Raw genomic sequence first — 27,168 nt, forward strand, 5'->3', positions numbered from 1 at the left:
GTAGATGTTTTGTCATGTTTTTGCTTTGCCCCAGCCCAAACATTAGAAAAACTGATAGCCACGGATAACGGAGCACTTAGTAAGCCAGGGAATTGAAGTATCAAATCAAGATGTCTTGATGACTTTCAAACTGAAATAGTAAATGGGATTGTTACATACCATTCTCTGTACTATTTTTAAATGGCCTATCTCAACGTTTTGGAACAAACAGTACAAATCAGATGCTTGTGGTAAGTGCTGGTCAATTATTGGTCTTAATACATTTTACACTTGCTGTTGCGTCAAAATAGCTGATCTACAAGCTCAAAACATGCTGCAATATGAAGTATTTTTGAAAAGGTTTAAAAGATTTTGAATGCCAAAAATAGGGGTGCCAGGTTTAAGGCACAGTTTAGATTCCAGCTTTTTAAATGTGCTTGTAGTTTTAAAACCCTGACAGCACATCCTTCCCATTGTTAATAGTGACAGTGTAGCCATTCTTTATGAATGGTTCCTGGTGGATGCGGCCTTAGTGTGATGGTTTAATTGTGACTGCTGCATAAGAAAGACATGCAGAAACAGAGATTAAGAGGGCATTACATGCAACTAGCAAGAGGGAACACAGAGACATTCAGAAGCCAAAAGACAAAGACGCTACCTTAGGTCTCTGTAAGTATGATTCCTCGCTGGAATCCCTGCCATGAAAAAGGAAATGAGGGTTGCACGTTAGAGATCAACGTAAAACAGCCTAAATTAACACTGGACAAATAAGATAAAGAAAAAAGCGGTGCCCCCCAAAAAACCCACTCTGTCTTACCGTGACAATATGTGCCTGGCAGCAGCCCTCATTTCATTGATGATTTGATTGGTATCTTCTACGGTTTCAATGTCTACCGACTCGTCCACGGTTTCAATGTCTACGGCCTCGTCCTGGAGAAAACAGAAGTATGTAGCGTTGAGTTTTAGAAACATAATCGTGTTTACAACATTGTGATTAAACAGTGGCGTGAACTAATCTAGATTAGGGATGTCACAGCAATAGTTAACATAATATTTGAGTGTTGCTATAGAACTCTGAGTGTAGTGTAAAAAATGTATCGGGTGCAGATTAGATATGGTGTCTTAGTGTAAGGAGCCAAAAGGGGGGAGGTGGCTTGGTGATTTAAAACGCAATCAATCACACGCTTTCTTACATTGTACTCATCGTCAGAAGAATCAGAAAAGATGTCCTCGGAAACCTCGTCTGGCTCTCTCTTCACCCCTCTATTCCAATTATCCTTCTCAATGGAGGGATCTGTCTTCACCAGTCTATTCCATTTATCCCTCTCAGCGTTGTCGATTTCCTTCATCGCTTTATTGCTTTTATCCTTCTCAACTTCGTCGCTTTCATCTGACGGCATCGTCTCTTCGCAATTCAGCTGTGGAGAGGAGCCGGCGTCCCCGGATCTGATGTTTGCTATTGCCTTGGTTTGGATGCGAACGTCGTCAGAGACCAAAGCAGGTTTGTCAACGTGTGGTTCGGCTGTAGATGCTGCAGGAGCGGGTTTGTCAATGTGTGGATTGGCTGCAGATGCTGCAGGAGCGGGTTTGTCAACGTGTGGATTGGCTGCAGATGCTGCAGGAGCGGGTTTGTCAACGTGTGGATTGGCTGTAGATGCTGCAGGAGCGGGTTTGTCAACGTGTGGATTGGCTGTAGATGCTGCAGGAGCTGAAACAACTCTCTGTTTCAACTGTTGGAGATTAGCAGCCACAATCACCTTGGGCTTTGCAGTGGTCCCCTCTTTTATGCGTTGTGCGTCTCCCCCAGGCTTGGGGAGCTGGATGAGAGTGAATCCCCCGGGCAGGGTAACTCCCTTTAAGGGGGGCGCCTGGCTCTGGTCAGCCGGAGGAGGGCAGATCCTGAAGGAATATGTCCCACTCTGCCCCAGGAAGCTGGGCGATTTGAGCGACGGGGAGACCGTGAGGGAGATGGGCGAGGAGGAGGTGTTGTTGCCGGAGGGCATGAGAGCGCCATGGCGGTTACTGATGAAGGTTACCATGGGAGTGGGTGCAGGCTTGTTGACTGGGGATGAGAGATGAGACAGTAGGTTATATCAATACACACAGTAAATATACTACAGTATATAATTTAGAGTAGCCAATTATTTTTGAGCCCCTCTTTTACCCTCATTTTGTCATATTGCCAATTAATCCTCCCCGCACATTTATTCACTGCTGTTGTACTGGTTTGCATGACATAATCGTGTTTCTTTCATGTGCTTCTCGATTTGATTAATAAATAAAGTAAATGATAGAATAATCGCTAAGAAAACAATCAGTTGCCGTCTTAAACCAAATAATCAACATGATAAGATCAAGCGGTCACACAAAACAGCATATATAGCATAAAATAGCAGTGTTCCAACCTGTATATGGTCCCTGTGGTCCGCTTGGCAGCTTGGGCTTCACTGCTGCTTCCTGCGGAGGAGGTACAACCTGGCCCGTAAGCTTTACAAACTGAGTAAGGCCCACCAGTGGGTTAGGTTTTGGAAGAATGACAGGGTGTTTTCCAACGTAAGACTGTAGTTTTTGGCAAATGATGGGGTTTTTGCCAAGGTAAGATTGTGGTTTTGGACAAATGGCAGGCCCGTTGCCGAAGTGAGGCTGCGTTTGTGGTCTTGGGCAAACAGATCTTTTGCTGACGTCAGATTGCGGTTTTGTCCAAACGGCAATCTTTTTGTTTAGTTCAGATTTTGGACAACTGGTGGGCTTTTTGACGCGGTCAGAATCTTGTTTCCGACTGTTTTTCGAAGGAAGCTTGGCTGCGGTGCGTAGTCGTCCCGTCACGTAGGCTGCCAGCCGATTGGCTGGGTGCAGGGATCCCATAACACCCAGCAGCAGCCGAGCCTGATTGTAGCCTTTGTTGTTCACCTGTTGCAAAGGCAGAGAGAGAGAGAGAGAGAGAGAGAGACGTGTTTAGCTTTTAGCTCCTGAACACCTGATATATATATATATATATATATATATATATATAATGTTTTATTGGGTTTTTTCCCCATTTTAAAATACAAGACATACAAGGACCATAGTACACCAAACTAAAAACTAAAACTAAACATGACAAAACAAAACCAACATTAACGTATACCCGCCTTCCCATCCACCCACCCACCCACCCGCTAGTCCCGAGGGGAGAATAAAAAATAATAAACAAGACTTACAAAAAATGAAAAAAAGAAATGGCAATATAAAATAATGGAAAGAGAAAAAGATATTAATCAATTGCAGTTAAAGAATTAACATAAAAGAAAGGGGTCCCAAGTTCTCAATTATTCAATGAGCCTCTAGTTGAGAATTATTTTTTTTGTGCTTTATGCTTGAGGGATTCATGTCATAGAATCTTATATCAAGTACACCTGTTTGCCATTCCATACAGAGAATATTGTCAATGTTTTTCTCCTTCATAAAATAATTGATTGGTCAACTACATCCCTGCAACACACCCTGTGATTATAAAGTACAGCCTAATGCAACCCATCTTGCATCTTCGCCACATGCACTCCACCCTTCTCAGGTATTAATTGAACATACCAAAAGCCTGTCGCCACAACCCACCCACAATGCTGTTTGATTGTGCTGAGAGTCTAAGTCCCACTACTGTCCCACCCTAGGAGCCGTGGTACTCCCTAAACCTACTGAGCATTTTAAATTGCAATTAATGAACACTAAAGCAGCACCACTGAATAGGTACATGGAAAGACTGCATTACAGCAGTTGACATAACCCATGAATTAGTTGTTTGTTTGGTTTAGTCAAATTGTGATGTTAACTGCATTGATCGCTGAGGACAAAATTCGAGGGAATGATATATATATTTTTTCATTCATAATAACAGGTCTTATCAATACTATCAAGACTCATCAATACTGCTGCTAAGAACTAAGTGGTAGTCTACTGGTAACACACGCTGACCTTTACGAGTGCCACTGGTTCCTTGCCGACGCGCTTCTTTTTGGCTCTGAGAAGGCCGGCAGGCAGCACCCCACTCAGGAAGGGAGTCACTCCCGCCCAAATATCGTCCTTTCCTGGTGGCATCTCCTCCTCCACGGGCTCTCGCTCTTCATCAGAGATGTCGTCAGTCACCTCGTCCTCGTCCCACTCGTCTGACTCATCCTCTGGCGGCTCAACCTCCACCTTCCGCCGTGCAACCTTTACCGGCTTAGCCGCCACCTCTACAGCCGCCACCGGCTCAACCTTCTTCTTCTTCAGCTTGCTGATGCGGACCTAATGAAGGGTGGCAGAGTGGAAGAGATTGTGAGGCACCAGAGATGGAGAGTCACATTTGTCTTCGCAGTAATAATGAAGAGATCTTTTGCACAGCTGCCAGGTGCAGAGAGAATGTAATGTATTCGGAAGAACTGAATGCAAAGAGCACCCCCCCCCCCCCACAGTCTCCATCTTATGATATAAAATATTTAGGACACACTACCAAAACATTGCTTTCGACGTGCCAAACATTACACAGGAAGTAGTTTGTGGACGGTCTTTGCATCCAGTCAACTGCGAGGCAGGGACAACTTCATACCTTGTAGGTCATGGTGGTCCAGCTGTGGTTTTTCTTGGTGATTTTGTCGACCAGGCGGATGCGGTATGGTCCGATGGAGAACGCAGGCGGGAAGTTGTTCTGAGTCATGCGGCTGCACAGATCTCTCAGTACGACTTGGCGGTCCGCGGCCCACTGGCATTTTGACTGCACCTCTAACAGCCGCTTGATTTTTGGAGGCGCTTTGGTCCCCGCCGGCAACGCCGTTGCTCCAGCTGAAAGAGGTCACGGGATGGATTCATGAACAGACTCAAATCAGCATTTATAAAGCACATTTACAATGACCACGGGTCAACCAAAGTGCTACACATGGTCAGATTAAAAACAAGCATAAAGTTTCAAAATAATTCATCAACATTTGCAAACGCTTCGTAATGCTTCTCAATTATTCAAACTTCAAAGTAATCAGCAGATAATCAACAGAATAATCGCTAAGGACATAAGCCCTAAAAGAAAGAAATAAAGAATGAAAAAAATAAAAATCCTCACGCGTTTCTTTACCTGGAGTCTTCACCTTCAGCACAGCGGTGGGGACAGGGGCATTCTTGGTGGGGACAGGGGAATTCTTTGTGGGGACAGGGGCATTCTTGGTGGGGACAGGGGCATTCTTTGTGGGGACAGGGGCATTCTTGGTGGGAACAGGGGCATTCTTGGTGGGGACAGGGGCATTCTTTGTGGGGACAGGGGCATTCTTGGTGGGGACATTCTTGGACGGCAGCAGGCTGCTAGGGGGCTGCGGGCATGGTGGCGTATTGGCCTTGGGGGACTGGGGCGGGGTGGGCTCAGCACGGGGTTTGTTGGTGAACTCTCTCACACGGGCGCAAGTCATCATGCGCTCAAAGTACTTATAAACAGGATCTTTATCTTCCTCCCTGATCTGCAAAAGAGAGTTTGAGAGACCCGTCAGTTTAAAAGGTTCAAGCTGGCGTCCCCATTTTAGGCATGTCATTATACGTTCTAAAATTCATTTCTAAAAGTATACAATAGGGCATAAGTGGTTAAAAGTTACTAAATGTGAATATAGAAGCATGAACTAATTTCATCACAACCGCTCATCCAATTTATCATCGAATAAATGTTACGGAATTAACAGAAATAAACAAAATCAGAAAAGATAACCATTTACATAGAGTTCATAATAAGTCATGGCTTTTAAAATATTGAACTGTGCAATACCGGTTCGCTGAGTCGAGGGACGTAGCGCTTCACGGCAGGTACAGGCTGACCACGGGGCAGATCCATGATGCGTTTGGGGCAGAAGATGGGTTCTGGGTCCTCTTCAGCAGAGCACTGAGACCACAGTACCTCAGAGTGAGAGCCCGGGTTGGGCCGGGCATCCATGTTCCTGACCGCTGGGGAGGGACACAAGCATTTCATTAAAATTCACTATTACCCGCTTTCAAACCTATTTTGAGGCATTCATTAAAAAAAAATTGACAATCTACAAGCTCACAACACGTTGCATGGGTATGTTGCTTGTACTATAGATCAGCTATTTTTGCACGGGAGAGTGGGAGTATTTATTAGGAATGATTGGGATAGGGCGAGTTGGTAGCCAAGTGGTTAGAGTGCACTACCACATGAGCACTAAATGCCCTCATCAGCAAGTCCCCCGGTTCGATTCCCGGCCAGCCGGACCATTTGCCTTACGTTATTCCCCTACTCTCTCTGTACTTCCTGTCTTTCTCAACACTACGGCTTACAAATGCAAAGAAAAATCACAACAAAAACAGAATGAATGGGTTACTACTAGTATTAAAAACAAAACACTACATGTTGAAAATAAATGAATAAATAGCTAATGTATTAAAGCCCCTCGTTGCACATTTGATTGTTGTATTACACATGCTGCATTATATATTTCACCAAAGATAGCACAAGCTCAACGGGTTTGTATATCAGAGAATTTCGTCAAAGACATTGGATGTAGATTAAATAAAAATCACACCCGTGTAAACTGAGTGGTGTAAGGTTTTATATAGCATGATCAGCTGTGGTCTGACGTAATGTCTAAGGTATTATATAAGGTAAGGTATTATTTAGCCTCACACCCGGATGTGATTTCACAACTGGCTGTTTTTGTGCAGAAAAAATGACCATCGTTGCTACGGTCATCCAGTTCACCCGGGTGTGATTTAATTACGTCAGAAATTATTTTGAACATAGCAACCATGCTCATTTTTTTCTGCACACAAAAGCCAGTTGTAGGAGTGGTTTACACCACTCAAAAAAGTACAGAGCAACTCAAGTTCGTATTACTAAGAACAGAGGGTGGCACTGGTTAATGAAACCTAAATCCAGACTTACTGTAAACGTTCTCATCCCTTTCCTCCTCCTCTTTGACCTGCTTGATGAACTTGCCCTTGAAGCAGGCACAGCCAAACATGCAGTCTGGCCGCCGGCAGTGAAGCGGTCCCCTGCTTTCTCGTTTGAGACTGGAGCACACACAGCCCAGTCTGCAGAACTCCTGGCCACACACTGGCCCACTGGGTTTCTGGTAATCTGGAACATCCTCTTTGTTGTAGAGATCCATCTGGTTGGTACCAAGGGGCGAGAGGAGGGGGGCAAGGTCATTTAAAACAGTACTCAAAGTACAATCAGTGTGTGTGTGTGTGTGTGTGTGTGTGTGTGTGTGTGTGTGTGTGTGTGTGTGTGTGTGTGTGTGTGTGTGTGAGAGAGAATAGGCACAAAAGCCAAAGCACAAGATATTCCAAGTCACTGTCCAGGTTGTCGGAGCACCATGGATATAAAATAATTACCATTATTTTTTATACAATCTTCTGCTACAGAGGTTATGTGGAAAAGCTAGATAGTTACCATAGAAACTATCAGCATGTAGCATTTCAGACGAGCCACAAATCATATTTGTAAATCCTCCTTTTCATCTTTATATTCAATTTCTAATTGAACCTTTACTTAACCAAGATCAAGGTCAACAGCCCAAGCAAAGCATCATCAGGGTTAAAACAAGTTACCTTAGCCGTCAGTATAACGGACAGAGCTATGGAAACTCTCTGTGGGGTCAGGTGTGTTCTTCTGAAACCCTGGTTGAAGGCTCCTGTCTCCATTTCTAGAATCTTGACCTGCGACTTTAACGGTCTGAAAGGTGTCGGCCCCAGGATGTAGCCAACACTTGTCCACAGGTTCTGCGGTGGTTTCAGGCTGGTTACTGCGGGGGAGCGGTCCTGCGCTGGTTTCTGGCTGGTTCCCGGAAGGCAACTACACAGAAAATTTAAAAGGAGGACAATCAGGATGACTTGAAGTAAGTAAGTCTGAGTATGAAGTAAGAGCAAAATGGCCACCATGTAAATAATAGGTTCAATGTAATTCATTTATGTACTGAAGAAAATCAACAGAACCTGGGTAACCAGGGTGGCTGTTTGATACAAGACAAAAATAAATACATTTACACTGAACAGTACAATTCTGTAGAAATTAGTTATTTCCCCAAAACAACAATTGAGACCTCTAAAGAAAGGACGTCCCATGTCAATGATGACCCCCATTAAATAAAGGACGTCCCATGTCAATGATGACCCCCATTAAAGAAAGGACGTCCCATTACCTCTGTGAAGGAGGACTGACTTCTTTAGGCCGACGGCCCCTTTTCGCAGCAGGCTTCTGCATCTGCACCGGGGTGCAGACGGTCCCTGAACCCCAGGTGGGTTTGGGAGCGATCCAGGCGGGTTTGGGAGCGATGGGTCTGGGTTTGGGGTTGGGCTTCTTTTCGGCGGCGGGTGCGGGGCTGACGAGGGCAGAATAAAGGAGGGGTTTGAAAGAGAGAGGGCAGGGACGGATGGCCCGGGGCAACGGCTTTGCTGAGGCGGTGTTCTGATGCTTCTTCAGCACACTATCCAGGGTCTTCACGTAGCTGGTGCTGGAGGAGGGCAGCCGGTACGACACGCAGAGTTTTTCAGAGTTGGTGGAGAAGGCAGCGGCGCGCTCGCTGATCTGCTGAGCTTCATTCTCCAGATACTCATCCAGATCCAGCATGTTGCTACAGAAGGCAGACAGGTCCTTCTGTGACTCTGTTGGAGACGGGGAGGGGGAGAGAGAGAGAGAGAGAGAGATTATTATTTACTGACCAAAAAGTCATAGTAAGAATCATTTAGCCAAGTCAAAATGATGAAACAACCTAAGTCGTTGAGATTTTAATAAGGCTTCTTTAAAAAAAAAAAATAGGAATACGCATGCTAATCCTATAACTAGACAAAAAGGGAAAATCAATCAACAAGACGACGATGAGAGGGGGGCAACTCTTACTGTCACGTTTGGGAGCAGATGATTCGTTCCCCTTAATGAACTTGTCTCGCCATCCTTTTATCTTCGTCAGGTCACTGGTCTTTCCCGTCCGCGAGACAAAAGACAATCCCCCAGCTGTCGAGGAAACGCATGCCGTTAACGCTCAGTGAACGGCTGCGATTCAAAACACTTCTGCCCCCCCCACTTCAGTCGATTTGAAGAAACCCCGCTTCACAATGGCTGCATACGCTGCTTCACAATATCATTGTTAAGTACCGCTACACTCGCACTGGGGCAAGAGACCAGTCTGAATTTCCTTGCTTTTCTTTTTTCGTCTGCATGGCTGACTAGTAGAGCACTGGTTCTCAAAGTGGGGTGCGGGGACCCCCAAGGGTCCTTGAGGGAGTTCCAGGGGGTCCCCAGCTAAATGATAGTTATGAACCAAATGGACCCTTATGGGTCTCTAACTCTGAGTGTACGAATGGAAACAAATGGACCCTGGCGGGTCCATTTGAGTTAAATTAACATTGATTTTACTGTATAAATTAGGGTCCCAGAGATAGAAATGCCATTAAAAGGGGGTCCGTAGCCTAATGCATGTCAAACTGAGGGTCCTTGAAATTAAAATGGTAGAGAATCACTGCTAGAGCCGTAAAAAAAGTATTCTCTTATGGGGGGCCCTGGCGTATCTTTTGAAATGGGGGTCTGCGGGCTAATAAGTGTCAATTTAGAGGTCCTTGATATGAAGATGTTACTCTACTGTAGTAGAGCACTACATTAATTGAGCTTCAGGAGTCTCATTGAAGTATTTGCTCATTAAAAGCTCCCTGGCTGAACTCATTTCAGCCGAAAAAAATGTGAAAGAAAAAAATATTCTACCACTGTTCCAATATAAATAAAATACCAAAAGGTTTCTTACTAGTAAAATAGCAGTTAATGATATTATTGGCCTATTTTCCCTTGGGCCAGCGGTTTATGGCTCCGCATAAATTAGTGTGGAAATAATTGCGCAGTGAGGCATCCAACCTCCGTTAACACCACGCGTTAATTTGCCCTCTGTTGGTGTAATTACTGGGATAATGCCATTTGATTGACACAAATGTAAAACAGAGTCTCTTTCATCTAATATAACTGTAATAACAGCAACGTGCTGAAAGCACAACATGGCTGCTACATATTTTTGCCCATATCTTGTGTCAGCAGCACCGTCAGTGCTATATTTACCGGGACATAATGCATTTGACTGACGGACAAATTGTTTTTTGGCAAACCATTCCAAAAAGCACACATACGTACCGATGGGACTGGGAACCGTAGTAGCAGGCGAGTCTGGGAGGACTGGAAGTGGCAGGGGCAGACGAACACCCAGGTACTGCAGGTCGATGATCTGGGCCGGGTCCAAGAGGCTCAGCTTCAGGCCCACTAGAGATAAGGACAAACACAATAGTCAAAGGAGGTACATAAGCAAGCAGACATCTTATGCTAATATTGATCAACCATACGGATGGGAGATATAGGTTTGTGTGTGTGAATTCTTAACGCTTTTCATTTCAAGGACCCCCAGTTGTTTTCCTTTTTTTGCTCGTTTGTTTGGGGGAGACCGAAACTACACTGAAAAATCCAATGTTAATCTGTGTGTGTGCAAAATGGAAACACAGACTCATTTGGTTCCATTTTACACCGTCAAGTGTTATAGCACTCGTGCTATAACACTCACACAATGCATCCGGTTTGTCCAATGTAATTTGTGATGTCCATGTCAAATAAAACAAACATCACATAAACAGTGAGAAATTGTGAGACGCCACTTACCCTCCTGCAGAACAGGATGGATGACCTGCCTGTGCTTCATAACCCGGAGGTCCTGCTGCAATGCCTCCTGCAGAGGACTTATCTTGTCTCCGTCACCCCTGTCTCCGTCACCCCCTGGAACGAACACACACACACACACACACACACACACACACACACACACACACACACACACACACACACACACACACACACACACACACACACACACACACACACACACACACACACACACACACACACACACACACACACACACACACACACACACACACACACACACACACACACACACACACACACACACACACACACACACACGATCTTTATTAGAAACTTTGTTGTGCTTTTTTACCCCTCCTCCATTAACCACCCTACCGGAGTTCTTCAGGGCCCTACACCAGTGTCCTTTTCTGATTTCTGTTATTGTGGGGGAAGGCAGCAGATCGACAAGCTCACAACGTGTTGCATTGTGAGCTTGTCGATTGACTGTTTCCAGCCATTTTCTGGGGTTTATGCGGTTGAAATTTAACCCCAGCATCCGTATTCTGGGGACATTTCCGGTGAAAATGTGCAGATCGATAAGCACACAACGCGTTGCGAGTGAAAACAGAAATATACACTAGGCTCTGTGGGACTCTGCTCGACAATGTTTGGGGTTTAAGTAACAATGAAATAAAATTTTTAAAGATATCTACTTGACTCACCAGTACGTTGAGGGGTGAGAGACACTGGTGACACTGGTAATGAGCTACTGGTTGACATGCTGCCAACATGAATCCCCAAAGCTTCCTGTTGTGTGAGGGAAGAAAACACAATAATGCATTATGCACTTAAGCCCTACTTTATATTTTCGTCTGCGTTGCGTGGTGCAGTAGCAGATCTACAAGCTCACAACACATCCAGGGATTCAAGCAAAAAACGTAATCTCACGACCGAAAACTGTGATTTCTGAAAACATGTGAAAGGAGTCCTCCACAGTCCACAATAGCACAGTGTTTCCTAAACACCGTGAATTATGATGTTTTATCATTCTAAACCCTTTATGAAATATCTGAGACCATTAGGGTGTTGATGTACTTTAATGTCGCAAAAGATGTACTTTAATGTCGCATGTCACATTGTGCATGGATCCGCTTTCACACTGCACTAAAATCTTGCTTTCTGCATGCCCAAAATAGGGAGGCCCGGTTGAATTTTTTTTAAACTTTTATCAGAATGAGGGGTAGAAGCGTTCTGGTTCACACTCACAGCAGCAATGTCTAACAATAACAAAATAACAATGTTATCACAAAGGAGCGATTACCCCCCCCCCCCCCCCCCCCCCCCCCATATTGATTTGGGGGTCCTTGATGTGAAAACATTGAGAACCACTGCCCTGGAGAAGGTCAAAAATGTAATAATAATAATAATAAGAAAACATCAAAATAACCATCTCTGAGGAACACTGGCTGCAGTTAATCATTTACCTTGCTGGTGAATGACACAAACAGTAACCCCTCCACGTCGTCTAGTTCTGGTTGCATAGGATACGCCGTCGGCTGGCTGGTGGGCTTGGCTGCAGCGGGCTTGGCTGTCCCAGGTCTGGCTTTCCCCCACCCCCTTGGCTGGTAGGTCCCCCATCGACCTCCCCATCGCCTCTTCTTGGGCCGTCTTTTGGGCCGTTCAGGGGATTCGGGGGATTCGGGCGATTCAGGCGACAAGTCGAAGGTGCTGTAGCGCTGTGGCTTAGGAGCTATCCTGGTGTAACGTCTCTTGGGGAGTTCGAAGACAAGTGGCTCAACACACTCGCCCGGTTCCAGAGGAAAGGGCCGATGTGGTGTTGATGTCAGCGAGGGATCCGGGCTGGGCTCTTCAGTGGCCAGCTGGGCTCTCAGGTACTGGAGACTGCCGCCGTCATCACCGGTGTCGACTATTATGTCAGGATCGCTCTCGTCAGCCACTCTCCTCTTCTTGGCTTGCGTTTCAGCCTCCTCAGCTTCCTCAGCCTCCTCCTCCTCCTCCTCTTCCTCCTCCTCACCGGAGAATGAAGCAGGGCTGGCATGCCTCATCTGCGCACTGTGAAACAGAAGATAACAAACACACCATGAAATGGAGTGTACAAATGGACCCAAAATGAACTCTCAGGATTTTAAAAGTGTCATTAGCGTGGATTGTGCAGAATGTGAGTGCTGTGAGTTTTTCTTTAGCCAAATTAATCCGTATCGTAGCTATTCTGGGGAGAACATTCAGTGAACATAGCTGAACTGATTTTTTTTTCACAATAGACTAAATCGATTGGTCAGATTAACCGCAATATTTAAGCAATATTTCATACTATGTCCTGTAACGTAAGTCATCAACAGCTTTATGCAAAAATATTGAAATATCTGATCTACAAGCCCTCAACATGTCGCAATGCGTTGTGAGCTTATAGAACTGCTATTTTTAGTAAACTATATGGATAATTTTTTGCTTATTTTTTATAATAAGAGTAAATCGATTTGTTTGCATGTCTGCACCTCTGATTGTAAAATAATGTACACATGAATATCTTATACACTTGAAATTTGTAAGGTTGAATAAGACACACTGTGTGAGCAAACAAGAAATAGCAATAACAAGTCAGCTAATTAAATATGAACCCACACAAAGCATTCCCACATACCCATGTTGCACGCATCTTGACCCAGCACTGGGACTGAAAGTTGTCCGGTTTAGGGACTGGTCATCATCCATGGGCAGAGCCTCCGACATGGGCTTGCTGAGGCCGAATGATTGCATGGCCTCCCTGAAGCCCTTGGCGAATGGATTATGACTAATTTTCAGCTGCGTGATCCTGAGGTTTTGATAAGTCGTCACAGAGTAGAACTCCGTCTGTGGAAAGGTGAAGGTCAAGCTCTCCGGTCCTTGGATGACAGGCTGGTTGGCAGTGGGACCCGTCCCTTTGGGGACGGGTATCACGTGCAGCCTGGGAATGTAGCGTTGCATAGAGTTTAGCATGATTTGTCCGGCATCCACGTCGCCAGTGCTGTTGGTCAGTTTGAGCTTGTGGAAGGACACCACGCCGCTCATCCACTGTGCCCCCGTGCCAGGGGAGTTGTGGTGAGCAAAAGCCCGGACTAAACCGCTGTTGGTATGGCTCTCGGCCACTCCGCCGACCTCCCATTTCTTGCCAGTGAAGCGATGGCGGTGCAGGTCGACCGGTGATATGGACATGACAAGGGAGTAGTGGCACTTGGGCTCCAAGCCAGACAGGCGGTATCGGCAGCAGGGGAACATGCGGCGGCCTTGCTTGGTGACGATCATCTCGGTCCCGCAGAGGTAAAACTCCTTCCATATCCTGTCGTTATCCAGAGTCACACAGATTCCTTTGAAGGCTAAAGAAGAGGGCAGGCTGTTCTCCGACACAGCAACCGGTGCCTTGTTTTCAGACAAGGTAGACTGAGGTGTTGATGGCGGCCCGGTCTCCGCGTTGACCTCGCTCATTTCCGCACTCGCTAGAGAGTCTGACGCTGAGGCCATGTCCATGGTAGTGGGGCTGGTGTCCAGAATGCCATTGGTGAGCGTTGGCATGGTTGTGTCAGGTTTTGCCGGGCTAGCTTCAGCAGGCGACAGCTGAGGCGGACTACAGCTGCGATTGGCCATGGACGCAGCGTGGTTCTCAATCGCTTTTTCAGCGGAGGCAACGATGGGCTTCAAGGCGACTGGCAGGGGGACAGAGACTGAGGAGGGGACCACTTTCAGGGCATTCTCTGCCATGTCCTCTGCAGACACAACACCGCAGTCCATCTGTGGGGGTGAATGTACAGCGTCCATTGTGAAGGTTCAGGATCTCCACTATGGTCTCCTTCTGCTAACTCTGCTCCTCCACTTCATTTACTATCTGAGAAAGAGAAAAAAGGAGAGAAAAATTAATCCAAAGTGCTAATCACATGTGATTTAGTCCTCCCTGACAGTAATGTCAGAAATATACAAAATAGAAACGTAATTCCAGTCTAAGATTATTGCCAGCTTGCATTATCGAACCCTACCGTTACTCGCAAGAAGTAAAGAACGTAGAACAGAGTAATCACAGCCTGATGCTTTGTATCCATTTTCATTTAAAATTAGACAATTTTCTACATTGTTTTAAACAATGTAGAAAAAATATATAATTGACAATTCCAACATCATCAAATTCTCGTACATCAACCTGTGTGCTTAATGTTTCCCGTCACCAATTCTCACGTGGTGCTCACTCATTTTATCACATCGACATTTAAAAGGCGTGGATTGGACCGGCTTCAATGACCTTTTGAACCCCAGTCTGGCCAAATCATGACTTGGCTCAACTTTGACAGCACTGGCAGCTGATATGAACAGCTTTTTGAGCATTGGAAAAGATTGCCATCAATGATCAATACAAGGCTTTACTGCAGATCCACCCAGTCACATTGTAGAGTAGACACCGTATATCAAAGTTATAGTAGAGCACTGAACACTGATAAAGAACAGAAATGAAGGATATTGTGTTTTCTGATCAGACCTAATGGGTAGGTTGTTGCGACTGTAGGTCGAATTTACTATGAAAACCTCTCTCCCGTCCGTCCGTTAGTTAGTCACCCTACACCTCCATATATGTTACGCCTCGTGACATCACGCCTCCATATATGGTCACACCTCATGACATCACGCCTCCATATATGGTCACAACTAGTGACATCACACCTAGTGTCACATCACGCCACCATATATGGCCATCTCCATATACGAAGATCACGACACTGACCTCATCTAACCCTGGATGACCATACATGGAGAAGACTGGATCATCACCTAGATCTGCATACCGGTATTTGAGGCCGGCCAACAACTCTACATCTGACCTTAAACCCTTAGAACTCCATATATGAAGCTGACCTGTTCTGACATTCCACATGTTGATCCTCCCCACCCGTCCTTCCTGTTCTGACATTCCATATGTTGATCTGACCTCATCAAACCCTGTACACTCAGGAAACGCTCCATATATGGCCAGTACAGAATTCATTCCATATGTTGATCTGACCCTCCATGCCAAAGCGCCAGCGCTCGCTCAGCAGTCTGCCGTCACCCAGGACCTTGCTTCTCGGCCTCAGGGCGTCGTACTGTTATAATGGTATATATATATATATATATATATATATATATATATATACACACACTGTATATCCTCTCAACATTGTTTGTGACTGAGATTTTGTGTCTTTGATGATAATTAGCATCCGTTTCATGAAATTAAATGTTGTAATAACACATTATGACTGACATAATTCTGTATTGGGTATTCTATATTTGTTTTTTTCCTGCACCAAGCTTGAACTAAGCATAGCCATATCGAAGGTATGAATGACCTGATCTATTCTACAGTAAATGGTGTGACTGTGTGAGCGCATGTGCGCGTGTTTTATGATGCACTTTGAACTATCATGTGATCAAAGTGTATACAGTATTTTCAGAAGAACTGCATCTCTGCATGTATTACAACTAAAGGTGGCCTTACACTAGCCGATTCTTTTCAATCTGAAATCTGATAGCGCCACACACTACAGGATAATCGGAGCGGGGCAGAGCAAATATCAAACATGCTTGATGTTGATCGGGCCGATCCCGATCGCGCTTTGAGCGGCCCCGAGCAGATCGATTGAGTCGGGCACCCCCCGAGCGTCAAAAAATGCCCGATTATCGGCTAGTGTAAGGCCACCTTTAGTAACATCACTGGTGTGTATCTACCAATAAGTTGCACATAAGGGAGTCAGTGTGCAGACATCCTTTCATGTTTTCATTGCTGCTTTAAATGGTATTTGGACTGCTATGCATCATTCATTTGTGACACCGATGCACACCGAGCCCATCCCACTGTGCCTTGGTGGAAGTGAGATGCTGCATCAAATTTGGGACTACAGCAGGGTCACTGTGGAAGAAGAAAATGTGGCAGGTGTGCAAAGTTTAAACTTTTAGATTTGGAGCAAAACAGAGAATGGCCAGGGGTGCAGATAACTGTTGTACAGGTGCACATGCGTTGTGGTCAAAATAAAGGTTGCGTGGCAGATCAACCGAAATGAAGCGCCATTGCGTACCGCCGCCAGTACCAACATGTACTAGCTCTGGTGTCACCTACTACAAATCTCTATCTACGTCCTGTAAGTAGACTTAGAAATAAAACTAGTGTTGAGTAATCATTACAAGTGGCTCTTATTTTGAAGAGGAAGAGGAAGTCTGTTTCTGTTGTAACCAAGCCGCCATGACAGTTGTTGAAAGTTATTATGTGGCTGCCATTCGGAGCGCTAGTCTAACCAAGTAAACAAGAACCTGCATGGATTAAACACAAGCTTTTAGCCAAAGTTCATATATTTACGATATGAAAACCATGCGTTTGTGACTTAAACAATGTACACACTTTGGCACACTAGGAAATCAGAACCACTAATGTGGCCTGCCCTACACCCAGGGCCAGCATTGTTTTAACTTAATAAACTATTTAATGAGGGGAAGAGCTAATGGAACGTAGTCGCAGTTTGAGTAAATTAAAAGATTTGGTAAGCCTGAGATTTGTCACAGGACCAGAATATCATGTTCAGGAGACTCTCAAAATTGTCTGTCTATCAAATATGCAGAATTGCAGATGTTCGTAAAACAGATTGCATATTAGTTTGAAATACATAAACTGCTGCCGTTTACCTGCAGTTGTCTAAATGTATTGACACAATATGTCCTTCTACATGTGATCGTAATACAAGTATACAGGAAAGGTAACCAACTAACCAAGATGAATAGTCATTATGTAAAAGGCCACATATGCACATCCAATAATCACAAACGATTTTCACATACTGACTAAACTACACTGACTGACATCCCTAACCCTACCACAGCTCTAATGTCTAAAAGATACTCAGCCAGTGTGTTAAGCTGTAGCACCAACTATGAGGCAACACAGAGGACAGCCGAGCGCTAGCACTGCAGCTGTACACATTTGTCTGCTGCCGACATGTGGACAAACATCAGTAACTGACAACTTCTTCTTGAGAACAACCAAGGAAATTAGGGGATCAAGGGGAACATAGCTGCAGTTATTTCTCCTTACAGTCCATGTGAACAAACTAATACTTGACTCTAAAATCAGTTGGATGACAGCAGACCTGGAAATTGCGGCGAAATTGGCTAGTTGCAATGATACTATTTGTATATTTACAAGTTGCTTGGCATAGACCCAAATGGTGGTATGACCCTGATGAACGGGTACACTGTAAAGTCCTATGTGTTATTTCGGACTAAAAGGCTTTCTTACCTTTATTTGTAGTTGTTATGTCCCCACCAAAGATGTCCATGTGTTATTTTGTGGAAAAACTCATTATTGGCTAGTCCTCAATGGGGCGTTGGGTTTTAGACAGTGCTAATTCACTTATTTCCATCGAAATAATTAGTGAAGTGTGTCGCTTGGGATACTATTTACATTATGAAGAGAGGATATATACAAAGAAAATGATTTTCGAGCGATGGAAATAAGCGAATTAGCACTAAAACCCAACACCCCAATGAGGGCTTATGGTAGGGGAAATAGCCAATAATTCGTTTTTGCACAAAATAACACCTGGACCTCTTTGGTGGGGACGTAACAAATACAAATAAAGGTAAGAAAGCCTTCTAGTCCGAAATTCTCCTTTATGATTGATTTGATTGATTCTTTATTTAAGTGTCATGCTTCCGAAGACGCCCAACCCATATGGACTTACAGGACACTTTTTACAGTTTACATAAACAATGACAATAAAGTAAACCGACATGACGGTTTGCAAACAATGATCAAGTCAATACCTTTAATTCAACCCAGGGTGTATGAACGTACACAACATATGAAGTCATCTCCCATGGAGTTATAGCCATGTCAATGATATAATGTCCTCACTACTAATAAAAACACAAGATGGCAAGAATTTGAGTTGATTTGAAATCGTGGACCAAACATCCTCCCAACTTACAGGGCTTGATATTAATGGTTGCTTGGTTTCTCTCGGCAACCAGACAGTCAATATTGGCAACCATTTTGTTACCTCTGGTTGCCCCTGTTAAGCATTTTATTTTTGTATTTGTTAATACAGAACAGATTAAAACCCTACAAAACTGGAACACATGTTACTAGGTTCTAATAGGTTGCGTCTGATTAAAATTACTACTGCCACAAAAGGACGTTTCAGCCGCCTGGCGGTCACCTTCCACACACCTGCAGCCATGCTTTGTAACAGAACCTGCCTGATATTGGTAATGGTTGAGTGTTCTATGGGGTATGTTGATGAGAACAATGAATTAATTCATCAATAAATTAATTAAAGGGCCACTTCACCCCTTTTGGAACCAGAGCTTATTTTAATGATGTTTGGGAGACCAGAAACACTTTCCTGTGGTTTTTATGTGTGTAATGTGTTTTTTTGTATAGATATTTTAGTTATGACGCCATGTTCATGAACAAAAACCTGTCATGAACATGGTCTCACTTATACTTCCTGGGCTACAAAGTCACACCTCCATGCAGCCTCCCCCTCTCCATAATGAGGGGGAAGTGAGCATTGTAGGAATTCAGCAATCCAGTCAAACACAGACATATGGTGCAAATTTCAATTTGTGCTACCGTTATGTACTACAAATACTATTAAAAGGACCACTTCACCACTTTTCTTCAAAAATGTCGCAATTCTTTTCTACTCGGTCTGTGTCTCATAGGAGGTCTGTGGGCAGTTCAGAAACCGTCCTCCAGTGACATCATCGATGGGGAATACAAGCTAATAGAAACTACAGGCTTTCTAGTCCTGAAAAGTTGCAATGCGAAAATGGAAGCCATCGTTCTCATGATAATGAAAATCTAAACATTTTTGTAAAAAGAAAATCTGCCTAATGATGTCACTGGAGGACGGTTTCTGAACTGCCCACAGCCCTCCTATGAGACACAGACTGAGTAGGGAAAAAAATGTCATTTTATCATGATTATTAGTGATGACCTATTATATGAAGTGGTCCTTTAACATTGAGTGACTGCAATTTCTTCCAGCGGTGAAATGTCTCTTTAAGACCAGAGGACGATTCTACAAACACCTTCTAAATCAGTAGCCTAATCCTCACACTTTCAACATTTCTCAAATATTTAAACACAGCAGATGTACAAGCTTGCAGAGCTGCACGGCGTGACACGCTGTGAGCTTGTATATCTGCCATTTCTGAATAGCCAATGACACGGATGCTTTCCCAGTTCAAGTTGTAATGGGTCAAAATATGCATATCTCCATCGATGTTTGTAAATACATTCAGGCAGTTATTTATTTGTGTATAAAGGTTGTCCATCAATGTTTGTAAATACATATAGAGGGAGACATGTATTAATTTACTTGTGTATGTATAAAAGTTTGGATTAAGCTCTAGAGGTTAAATATAGTGCCATGTTATGATGCTGCAACTTTAATACCATATAGCCTGCCTATTGGTAAAAGTTGAAAAGGCATAGCACACCATAGAAGGAAAATATATACCATGAAATAAGAGTACATTTGCATATATATATATATATATATATATATATATATATATATATATATATATATATATATATAATATACACACACACTTCCATTATACATTTTTGTCTACTTCCTATGCAGTCTTTATATTACCAATTTGATCCAATCTGTGGTCAAGGAATGTAACGTTACACTCCACCTTCACAAGGTAAGGCTACCTGTCTGTCCCACCTCTTTCAGTGGGGGATGATCAGACTGCAGAGGCCCGGGTCTAAACCGAATGTATTCCCCAACAGTGAATGAATACACGTGACAATTTCACACAGAAGCTGCAGCTGCACTACTAATTAAAACCAAAATCCATCACTTCTTGTCCTACTACTTGTGTGCAGTCTGAACCGGGCCTACAGACAGGTCGTCTCTCGTGTGCCTCTGGTGAACTGATGAATGATTGTCACACCGCCGCCTGTGACCCAACTAAAAAAGGTGTTAATGCGACTCGTGCATTCACAGCGCCTCTACTATATGTGCTCTACTATAAACTATACTATTTCCAACCGGCTATTTCACTCTTAAAAATAAATAAATTCCATCGATGGAATCCAAAGTTGTTTGACAACACCTCTCCTCCTCTCCACCAACAACACACACCGTGTGTGCTGTTTGAGAGGCCCCACCACCACCACCACAACACCACTCAGCAAGTTGGGGGAGAAAAAGTTGCTCTTTCAAAATAACGCCTTACCTTTCTATGCAGCCCTGCAGTTCGATCGCCGACCGCGGATTATTTATCTATGATCGGAATAAACTCCCCCGAAAACTGTTGCGCGTCCTCGTCTCGTCGTGCGTGGCTCGTGGCGACACAACAGAAAGGCCCTGCTGGCTCGGTCGGTCGGTGCGAGGAGGAGGAGGATTCTTCGAGCGTAAACATTAATTCTCTAATGGAGGCCGGAGCCACGCCAGTCGCTGCTCGATGCATGCGACTCGAGAGAGAGAGGATAGGCACAGGCGAGCAGCAGCACGTGCACGAGACCGGAGGAGCAACCACGCACCAGGGCGACCCGAAAGGCGCGTGCACGTCACAACCAACCAACCAGCCCTTCTTTCAATGGCAGGCGCGTGATTCCCGGGAAAGCGCGAGGAAACGCGGGAGAGTCACAGTCCATCCAGCGAGGATTTTTTTTCTCCCCCCCTCCTCCTCCTCCGGTCTCGTGCAATAAATTAAAAAATAAATAAAAATTATAAATAAAAACTTCACCCTTCGAAGTCCGTGCAGAAAATATTAGCCAGACTTCTTCTTCCCTCGAGACTTCACTTTCTTTCTTGTCTTCCGTGAGGAGCTGCTCTTCTGTTCTGTTGTGTTTCTGTGTTGCGTGGCTGTGTGTGAGTGTGTGTGTGTACTTCTTCTTCTACTGCCTTGTTCCACCTTTTCGACCATCCACGTTCTTTCTCACCCCCTAGTCTACTCTGAACCGCGCACGCACGCGCGCGTGCGCTCACCACACACACACACACATCCTCCGCGTGACGTAACGCCATGGCAGCAGCCAATGCGCACGCTCCTCTCCTTTTACCGGTCACTTTTTCATGGTGCATTTCGGGACTCGAGTCGACACCCCTCCTCACTATACTACATGACAAATAACAGCGACCTCCAATAATGATAATAATAAATGGATAAAACGTACTGTAGGTCGGTCGGTAGTAGGTAGTTGCACGTGGTCAATAATCCGCGTGCACACACACACACACACACACACACAGTTCTAATTCCATGTGCTTATTATCAATAAAGCAGCTGCTCATCAATATGCTCCTGACCCCGTCATGCAGACAGACAGTCACAGGACTTAACGTCCGTTTCGTTCATTCGTGTATAAATACAACAACCGACGTATATGGCTGAATTATCGACACATTCATTTTAATGAATTTAAACTCACCCATAAACTGCCGTAAGTGCCGTTAATGAGGTAAATAAATGTTTTGGTCCAAACTACAAAGCGATACAGGCTATAGATATATATTTTTTAATATCTTGTGATAAGGGAAGCACTATAGGATGATGCGAATGTAGAGCATCGTAGGGATTGGCTATTTCATAGGTCTGACTTTATTTAATTATTAGATGACACATAATGACATAAATCAATAACTTAAACTGCCATGCAGTCTCAACGTTTCTCAGCGTTCATTTAACGGTCAAACAAAATGACTAGGAATAGTCAGCTTTTGGTGTAGGCCTATATGTGCTAACACAAACTTTGTCCTACACAAACATTAAATGCCATTGACAATGAATGGACAATTTTGAGTGTTCGTGTAATTAAACACAAACATTGAAGACAAAGGTAGGACGCAAATTCTGATTGGCCGGAATGAGATGATGTATGATAAGATCGCCCCTCACTTCACACGGGTGTGATTTATTTTGTTATACTGTCATATGGGATAAGTCATGGTATTTTGCTGTGCACAGGCCGATACCCAGTTATAAAGGCAAGCCCAGTTTATAGGCCTTTATAACACACTGCAGTTATTATAATAATTCACTCACTGTATGTGTCCAAATAGCTTACGGTTCAAGTCGGGTGGTTACGAGAGAAATCATTTCCCCATAATAATTCGAAAATTATTGACTGCGAGACCTCTCTACATGTCCTAAAATGGACTTTGTATGGAGACTCAGATGAGATGACAGACCCGAGACCTGTCAACAACAATACACCAACACCGCCTGTCTCCACCAGTCAAAGTGGAGTTTAATTAAAAACACTACCCTGTTTCCCTGTAGCTGTAAAACACAGTCAAATGCGTTGTGTTGATTCATCTGTTTGTACTTGTAACTCCAAGAGTTTACAATACAACCCGAACGGTACGCGGAAATGGTCCATTTGGTTACATTTGTACACTTTCGGGGTCAAATTAACACTACGGATTTTACTTGTGCAGAATCACCTCTGCCAGCAGAGAAAATGGCCACCGTCTCAGTTCCTAGTTTGTTATGAGTTCAAGGAGGGGGTTGGACTTCCAACAACGGACCCTGTTGACTTGACTTCACACTTTTGTTTTGATGATCAAGCAACAACAAAATAAACAAATACAAAATAGACCAGTTCAAATAATCAACTGATGTTACACACGTCAACTAAAAATAAATACATTACCAGAAGAAGCGTGTGCTCCTAACGTGCGCCATGCATTCGCCTCGTTGATTTGCGTGGTTGATGAGAACGACGTCGGCAAATCGCAGATTGTTGATATGCTAAATAAACACGCCACACAACTTTAAACGTAGGCTACACAGTTACTTGGGCTACAATAAAGCAAATAGTACGTTATATAACTCGAAACTCGATTCGCAGCGAAACTGGTCGAAATTAACAAGCGCAAATTGCGAGGTTTACCGTCGCCGTTGACCCGATCCACGCAGGATGTGAATCGCGACAGAAGTGACCGAACCAGTTTCCACGTGGACAAATCAGCACGATTCATTCCACGTTCAATGGACGCCTTGTGTTATTTATTTATTTACGCGGTTGGAGTGAATCCTGAACATTTGAAACTCACCTCCAATGCGTGATTTTACAGCTCCAATCCTATCTAATCTAACAGCCAGAGATTGCAAACATAGGCAAAACATGTATGAGGGGATTGGGGAACCTTTTAGTCGTGCGAAGGTGTATCTTGCCAAAAAGAGCTGATCTAAAATCTAACAACACCTCGCAGCTTGTTGTTTGTATAGTCTAGACAACAAGCTGCGAGGTGTTGTTAGATTTTAGACCTGACCATGTAGAGTCTAGACTCTAGACTCTACATGGTCAGTTTTGGGGGGGTGAGTGACCCCATGGTACAAAGGATAAATTATGTCTTTAAAATGATGTTGCATTCACACTAACCCCGTTCGGTTTTAACTCAGTTTATAGGCTATGAGGGAGAGCAAATGTAGGTAAAAGCAAAGCAAAGTTCTTTGTTTACCCAGGGAAGTGGACTAAGCTCGAGATGCTTGTTTACAGCCACACCCTGCTCATAGAACATTTCATGGTCGGGGTTCAATGCCTTGCTCAAGGGCACTTCAGCGGTGGTAATTTGAGCGTGCCGGTCCGGGGATTCGAACTGGTGACCTTCCGGTATCAAGACCGCTCCACAAACCGTTCTTCCACCGCTGCGCCAAGGTATAATAATTAGGTAGGCTATAGCCTACTTATCTCGATTCTTAACTTTAAAGGTGGCACTGTTTGTTTATTTTAAAGGTAGGGTATCTTTTTTTTTTTTAATGTTCTGTTCATTCATTTTTTGCTTTTTACAAATATAGAAGTAAATTGAGAAATACAAACAGAGTAACAAATACAAAAAACTTAAACACACAACAACAACAACAACACACAAATTCCAAATCAAGACAACCAAAGAACATTCAAAAAAATAAAAATAATAATAATAATTTAAAAAAAAAAAAGAAAAACCCCACTCCAATATAGTCAATATACAAAGCAGTTCATGGTCACAAACATCATCCAGACAAGACAGGTTGGCTAGTCAGGCGACAGCTATTCAGGTTCAATCGGGGGCACAAGTGTAAGGCGGTCAACATGAGATAGAAAAGGCTGCCATGCTTTACTGAATTTGGAGATTGAGCCACGCAATGTGTATTTCATTTTTTCCAATTTTAAAAAATATAGTATGTCAGATATCCAACGGGAATGTGAAGGGGGAAAGGTAGGGTATCTTAAGCGATTTTCTTTGGTTAAAATAAGTGGCTCTATTTTCTGATACAACTCATTGCTAGTGTTTGTTCAGTAACATAAGTGATGACACAAAGAAATTAGCAGACAAAATTGGAACTGGAACACTGATAAATGGGTAGGCTACTGTCTCCTGATTGGCTGACATTTTGTCACCTACCACTTTTCAACCTATACCTTCATATAATTGGTCCTCACTAATGTTCATGATAAAATGCCACCATTTTTTTCTGCTCGGTCTGTGTCTCATATAGGAGGGCGGTGAGCAGTTCAGAAACCCTTCCACCAGTGACATCATCAATGGGGAATCCAAGGCATAGCTAATAGAAACCGCAGGTTTTCTATACCTGAAAAGTTACAATGCGATAACGGAAGCCATCGTTCTCACGATAATAATAATTAAAAATAATAATAATAATGTGCCTAACGATGATGTCACCATGGTGGACCGGTTTCTGAACTGCCAACAGCCCGGCTATGAGACACAGACTGAGTGTTTTGTGTTTTTTATCATGCACATTAGTGAGAACCAATTATATGAAGATAAATTGAAAAGTGGTGAAGTGGTCCTTTAAAGAGCAGGAAACCCTTGTTTCTGAGGAAACAGTCTAGTCTATAGTTTTTTATATAGCAATTATATACTATCAGAATATAGTGCTTTAACCACAAAAAACATTTTGTTTTCCAAAAAATATCAGTTGTCTACAGTCTTACCCTACCTTTTATCAACCCAATCCTGTTGCTTGAATTTGTGTCATACTACTTTAACTGAGGTTGAATTGGAAACTTAACTAAATGTAAACTAATCACATTTAACATAAGTCACTTTGATTAAGATGTGGCTCACGCATGATAAAGATGGCTGTTTTTCAAGGGCAGGTCAAAGTTTAATGGGCCCTTCTTATGTCCTGGACTGGGACAGCTTAATTAAAATGTAGCCCACAGCACAAATTTAAATAAACAGGCAATTATTTCTTTAATAGAAAGTCCTTGGCATCATGCCATTTAAAATGTAGTGATTTTTTTTTAATATATATTTTGCTCAAGGATTTGTGTTTGAGCCCTTCAAGATGTAGTGCAGTCCACTGTGAATTCTTTACCCTCTATCCACACACAAGGCATCAAAGTGTACCAACACATGGGATATTCTTTGACTTTTTTAGACTGCTATAGTGTGTAGTGCTGCAATGTAATGTCTCACTGAGACACTTCCTGGCATCACACTGAAGTGTATACTTCCTTGACTGTTTAGCATGGCAAAAAGTAGCCGATACACAAGCAAATTGCAGTTGAAATTTACAATTAGAGATATAGGTATTTAGCAGACACTCTAATCCTCCTGAGTGACCTACAAGTGCAAAATCAGAGTAAATGGCATGAACCCTATCAAGGCCTGTAAGAACAATAGTGCTTCGAATAAACTAGGATACCAGGTAAACATTGCAATTTACAATGTAGGCATTTAGCAGACGCTCTTAATCCAGAGCGATTTACAGTAAGCAAGAACAAAACATGGTAATACATCAAATACATACAAAATAGTCATCAAGAATCATATGATTCAACAGTGGAATGAAACTATGCGTATACACTATACCTGTAGAGTGCTATGTCTACATAAAATGCGATCTAAGTTACATAAATTGAGCCTTTGCATACGCCTGTAAGGTCATCAAGACTAGGGCAAATGCTACGGCAAGTGCTACGGGCTAAGATGGAGTCTGAAGAGGTGGGTTTTCAGACTACAGCGGAATTCTAATTGCAATGGGGAGCATTCAGCATTGTCCCGGCGTTTGTAGGGTCCGATCAGACTTGCAAGATATGGGGGTGCCATAACTTTGGTTGCTTTGAATAGTTTTGTACAGTGACCGGGAGCCAATGGAGCCTGGAGGGAGCGGAGAAGGGGGGAGACATGTGAGAATTTTGGCTGGTTGAAGTCCAAGCGAGCTGCGGCATTCGGGATCAATTGGAGAGGCTTAAGTGCGCTTGCCGGTAGGCCAGGAAGGAGAGAGTTACAATAGTAACGTTTTTATATGATTTTATATGTCTGGATAAGGAGCTGGGCTGACTCCTGGGTGAGGAAGGGTCTAATTCGTTGAATGTTATAGAGTGTAAACCTACAGGATCGAGTGACTGCTGTAATGTGTGCTTTGAATGAGAGTTGACTGTCCAGGACAACACCAAGGTTCTTGGCTGTTGGAACCGAAGTTAACAAGGCGTTGTCTATCTATGGAAATAGAAGCTCCTGCATGGGGCAGCTGGGAAGAAGAGAAGGGTCCCTGACCATGCATCTAATAAT

The 27,168-nt window shown here is 43.6% G+C and overlaps 1 protein-coding gene across 5 annotated transcripts in view; it reads right to left on the reverse strand.

Moving 5' to 3' along the window:
* mgab (MAX dimerization protein MGA b) overlaps window positions 1–23,590 on the reverse strand; it is a 29,216-nt gene extending 5,626 nt beyond the window's left edge. The window contains exons 1-18 of one of the 5 annotated variants that reach the window (XM_079526060.1): window positions 23,292–23,590; window positions 13,263–14,480; window positions 12,085–12,673; window positions 11,323–11,407; window positions 10,616–10,729; window positions 10,100–10,225; window positions 8,825–8,938; window positions 8,127–8,589; window positions 7,537–7,780; window positions 6,869–7,094; window positions 5,738–5,913; window positions 5,051–5,438; window positions 4,544–4,776; window positions 3,931–4,242; window positions 2,385–2,889; window positions 1,173–2,041; window positions 797–909; window positions 638–674 (exon numbers count right to left, since the gene is read on the reverse strand). In XM_079526060.1, the coding sequence (XP_079382186.1) occupies window positions 638–674; window positions 797–909; window positions 1,173–2,041; window positions 2,385–2,889; window positions 3,931–4,242; window positions 4,544–4,776; window positions 5,051–5,438; window positions 5,738–5,913; window positions 6,869–7,094; window positions 7,537–7,780; window positions 8,127–8,589; window positions 8,825–8,938; window positions 10,100–10,225; window positions 10,616–10,729; window positions 11,323–11,407; window positions 12,085–12,673; window positions 13,263–14,413 (5,745 nt within the window). In that variant the 5' untranslated portion in view covers window positions 14,414–14,480; window positions 23,292–23,590. The other 4 variants (XM_079526061.1, XM_079526062.1, XM_079526059.1 and 1 more) reach the window with 4 other exon arrangements.
* Between the last annotated feature and the right edge of the window lie 3,578 nt (window positions 23,591–27,168).

Source organism: Electrona antarctica (genome assembly GCF_951216825.1).
Source record: "Electrona antarctica genome assembly, chromosome: 17".
NCBI lineage: Eukaryota > Metazoa > Chordata > Actinopteri > Myctophiformes > Myctophidae > Electrona > Electrona antarctica.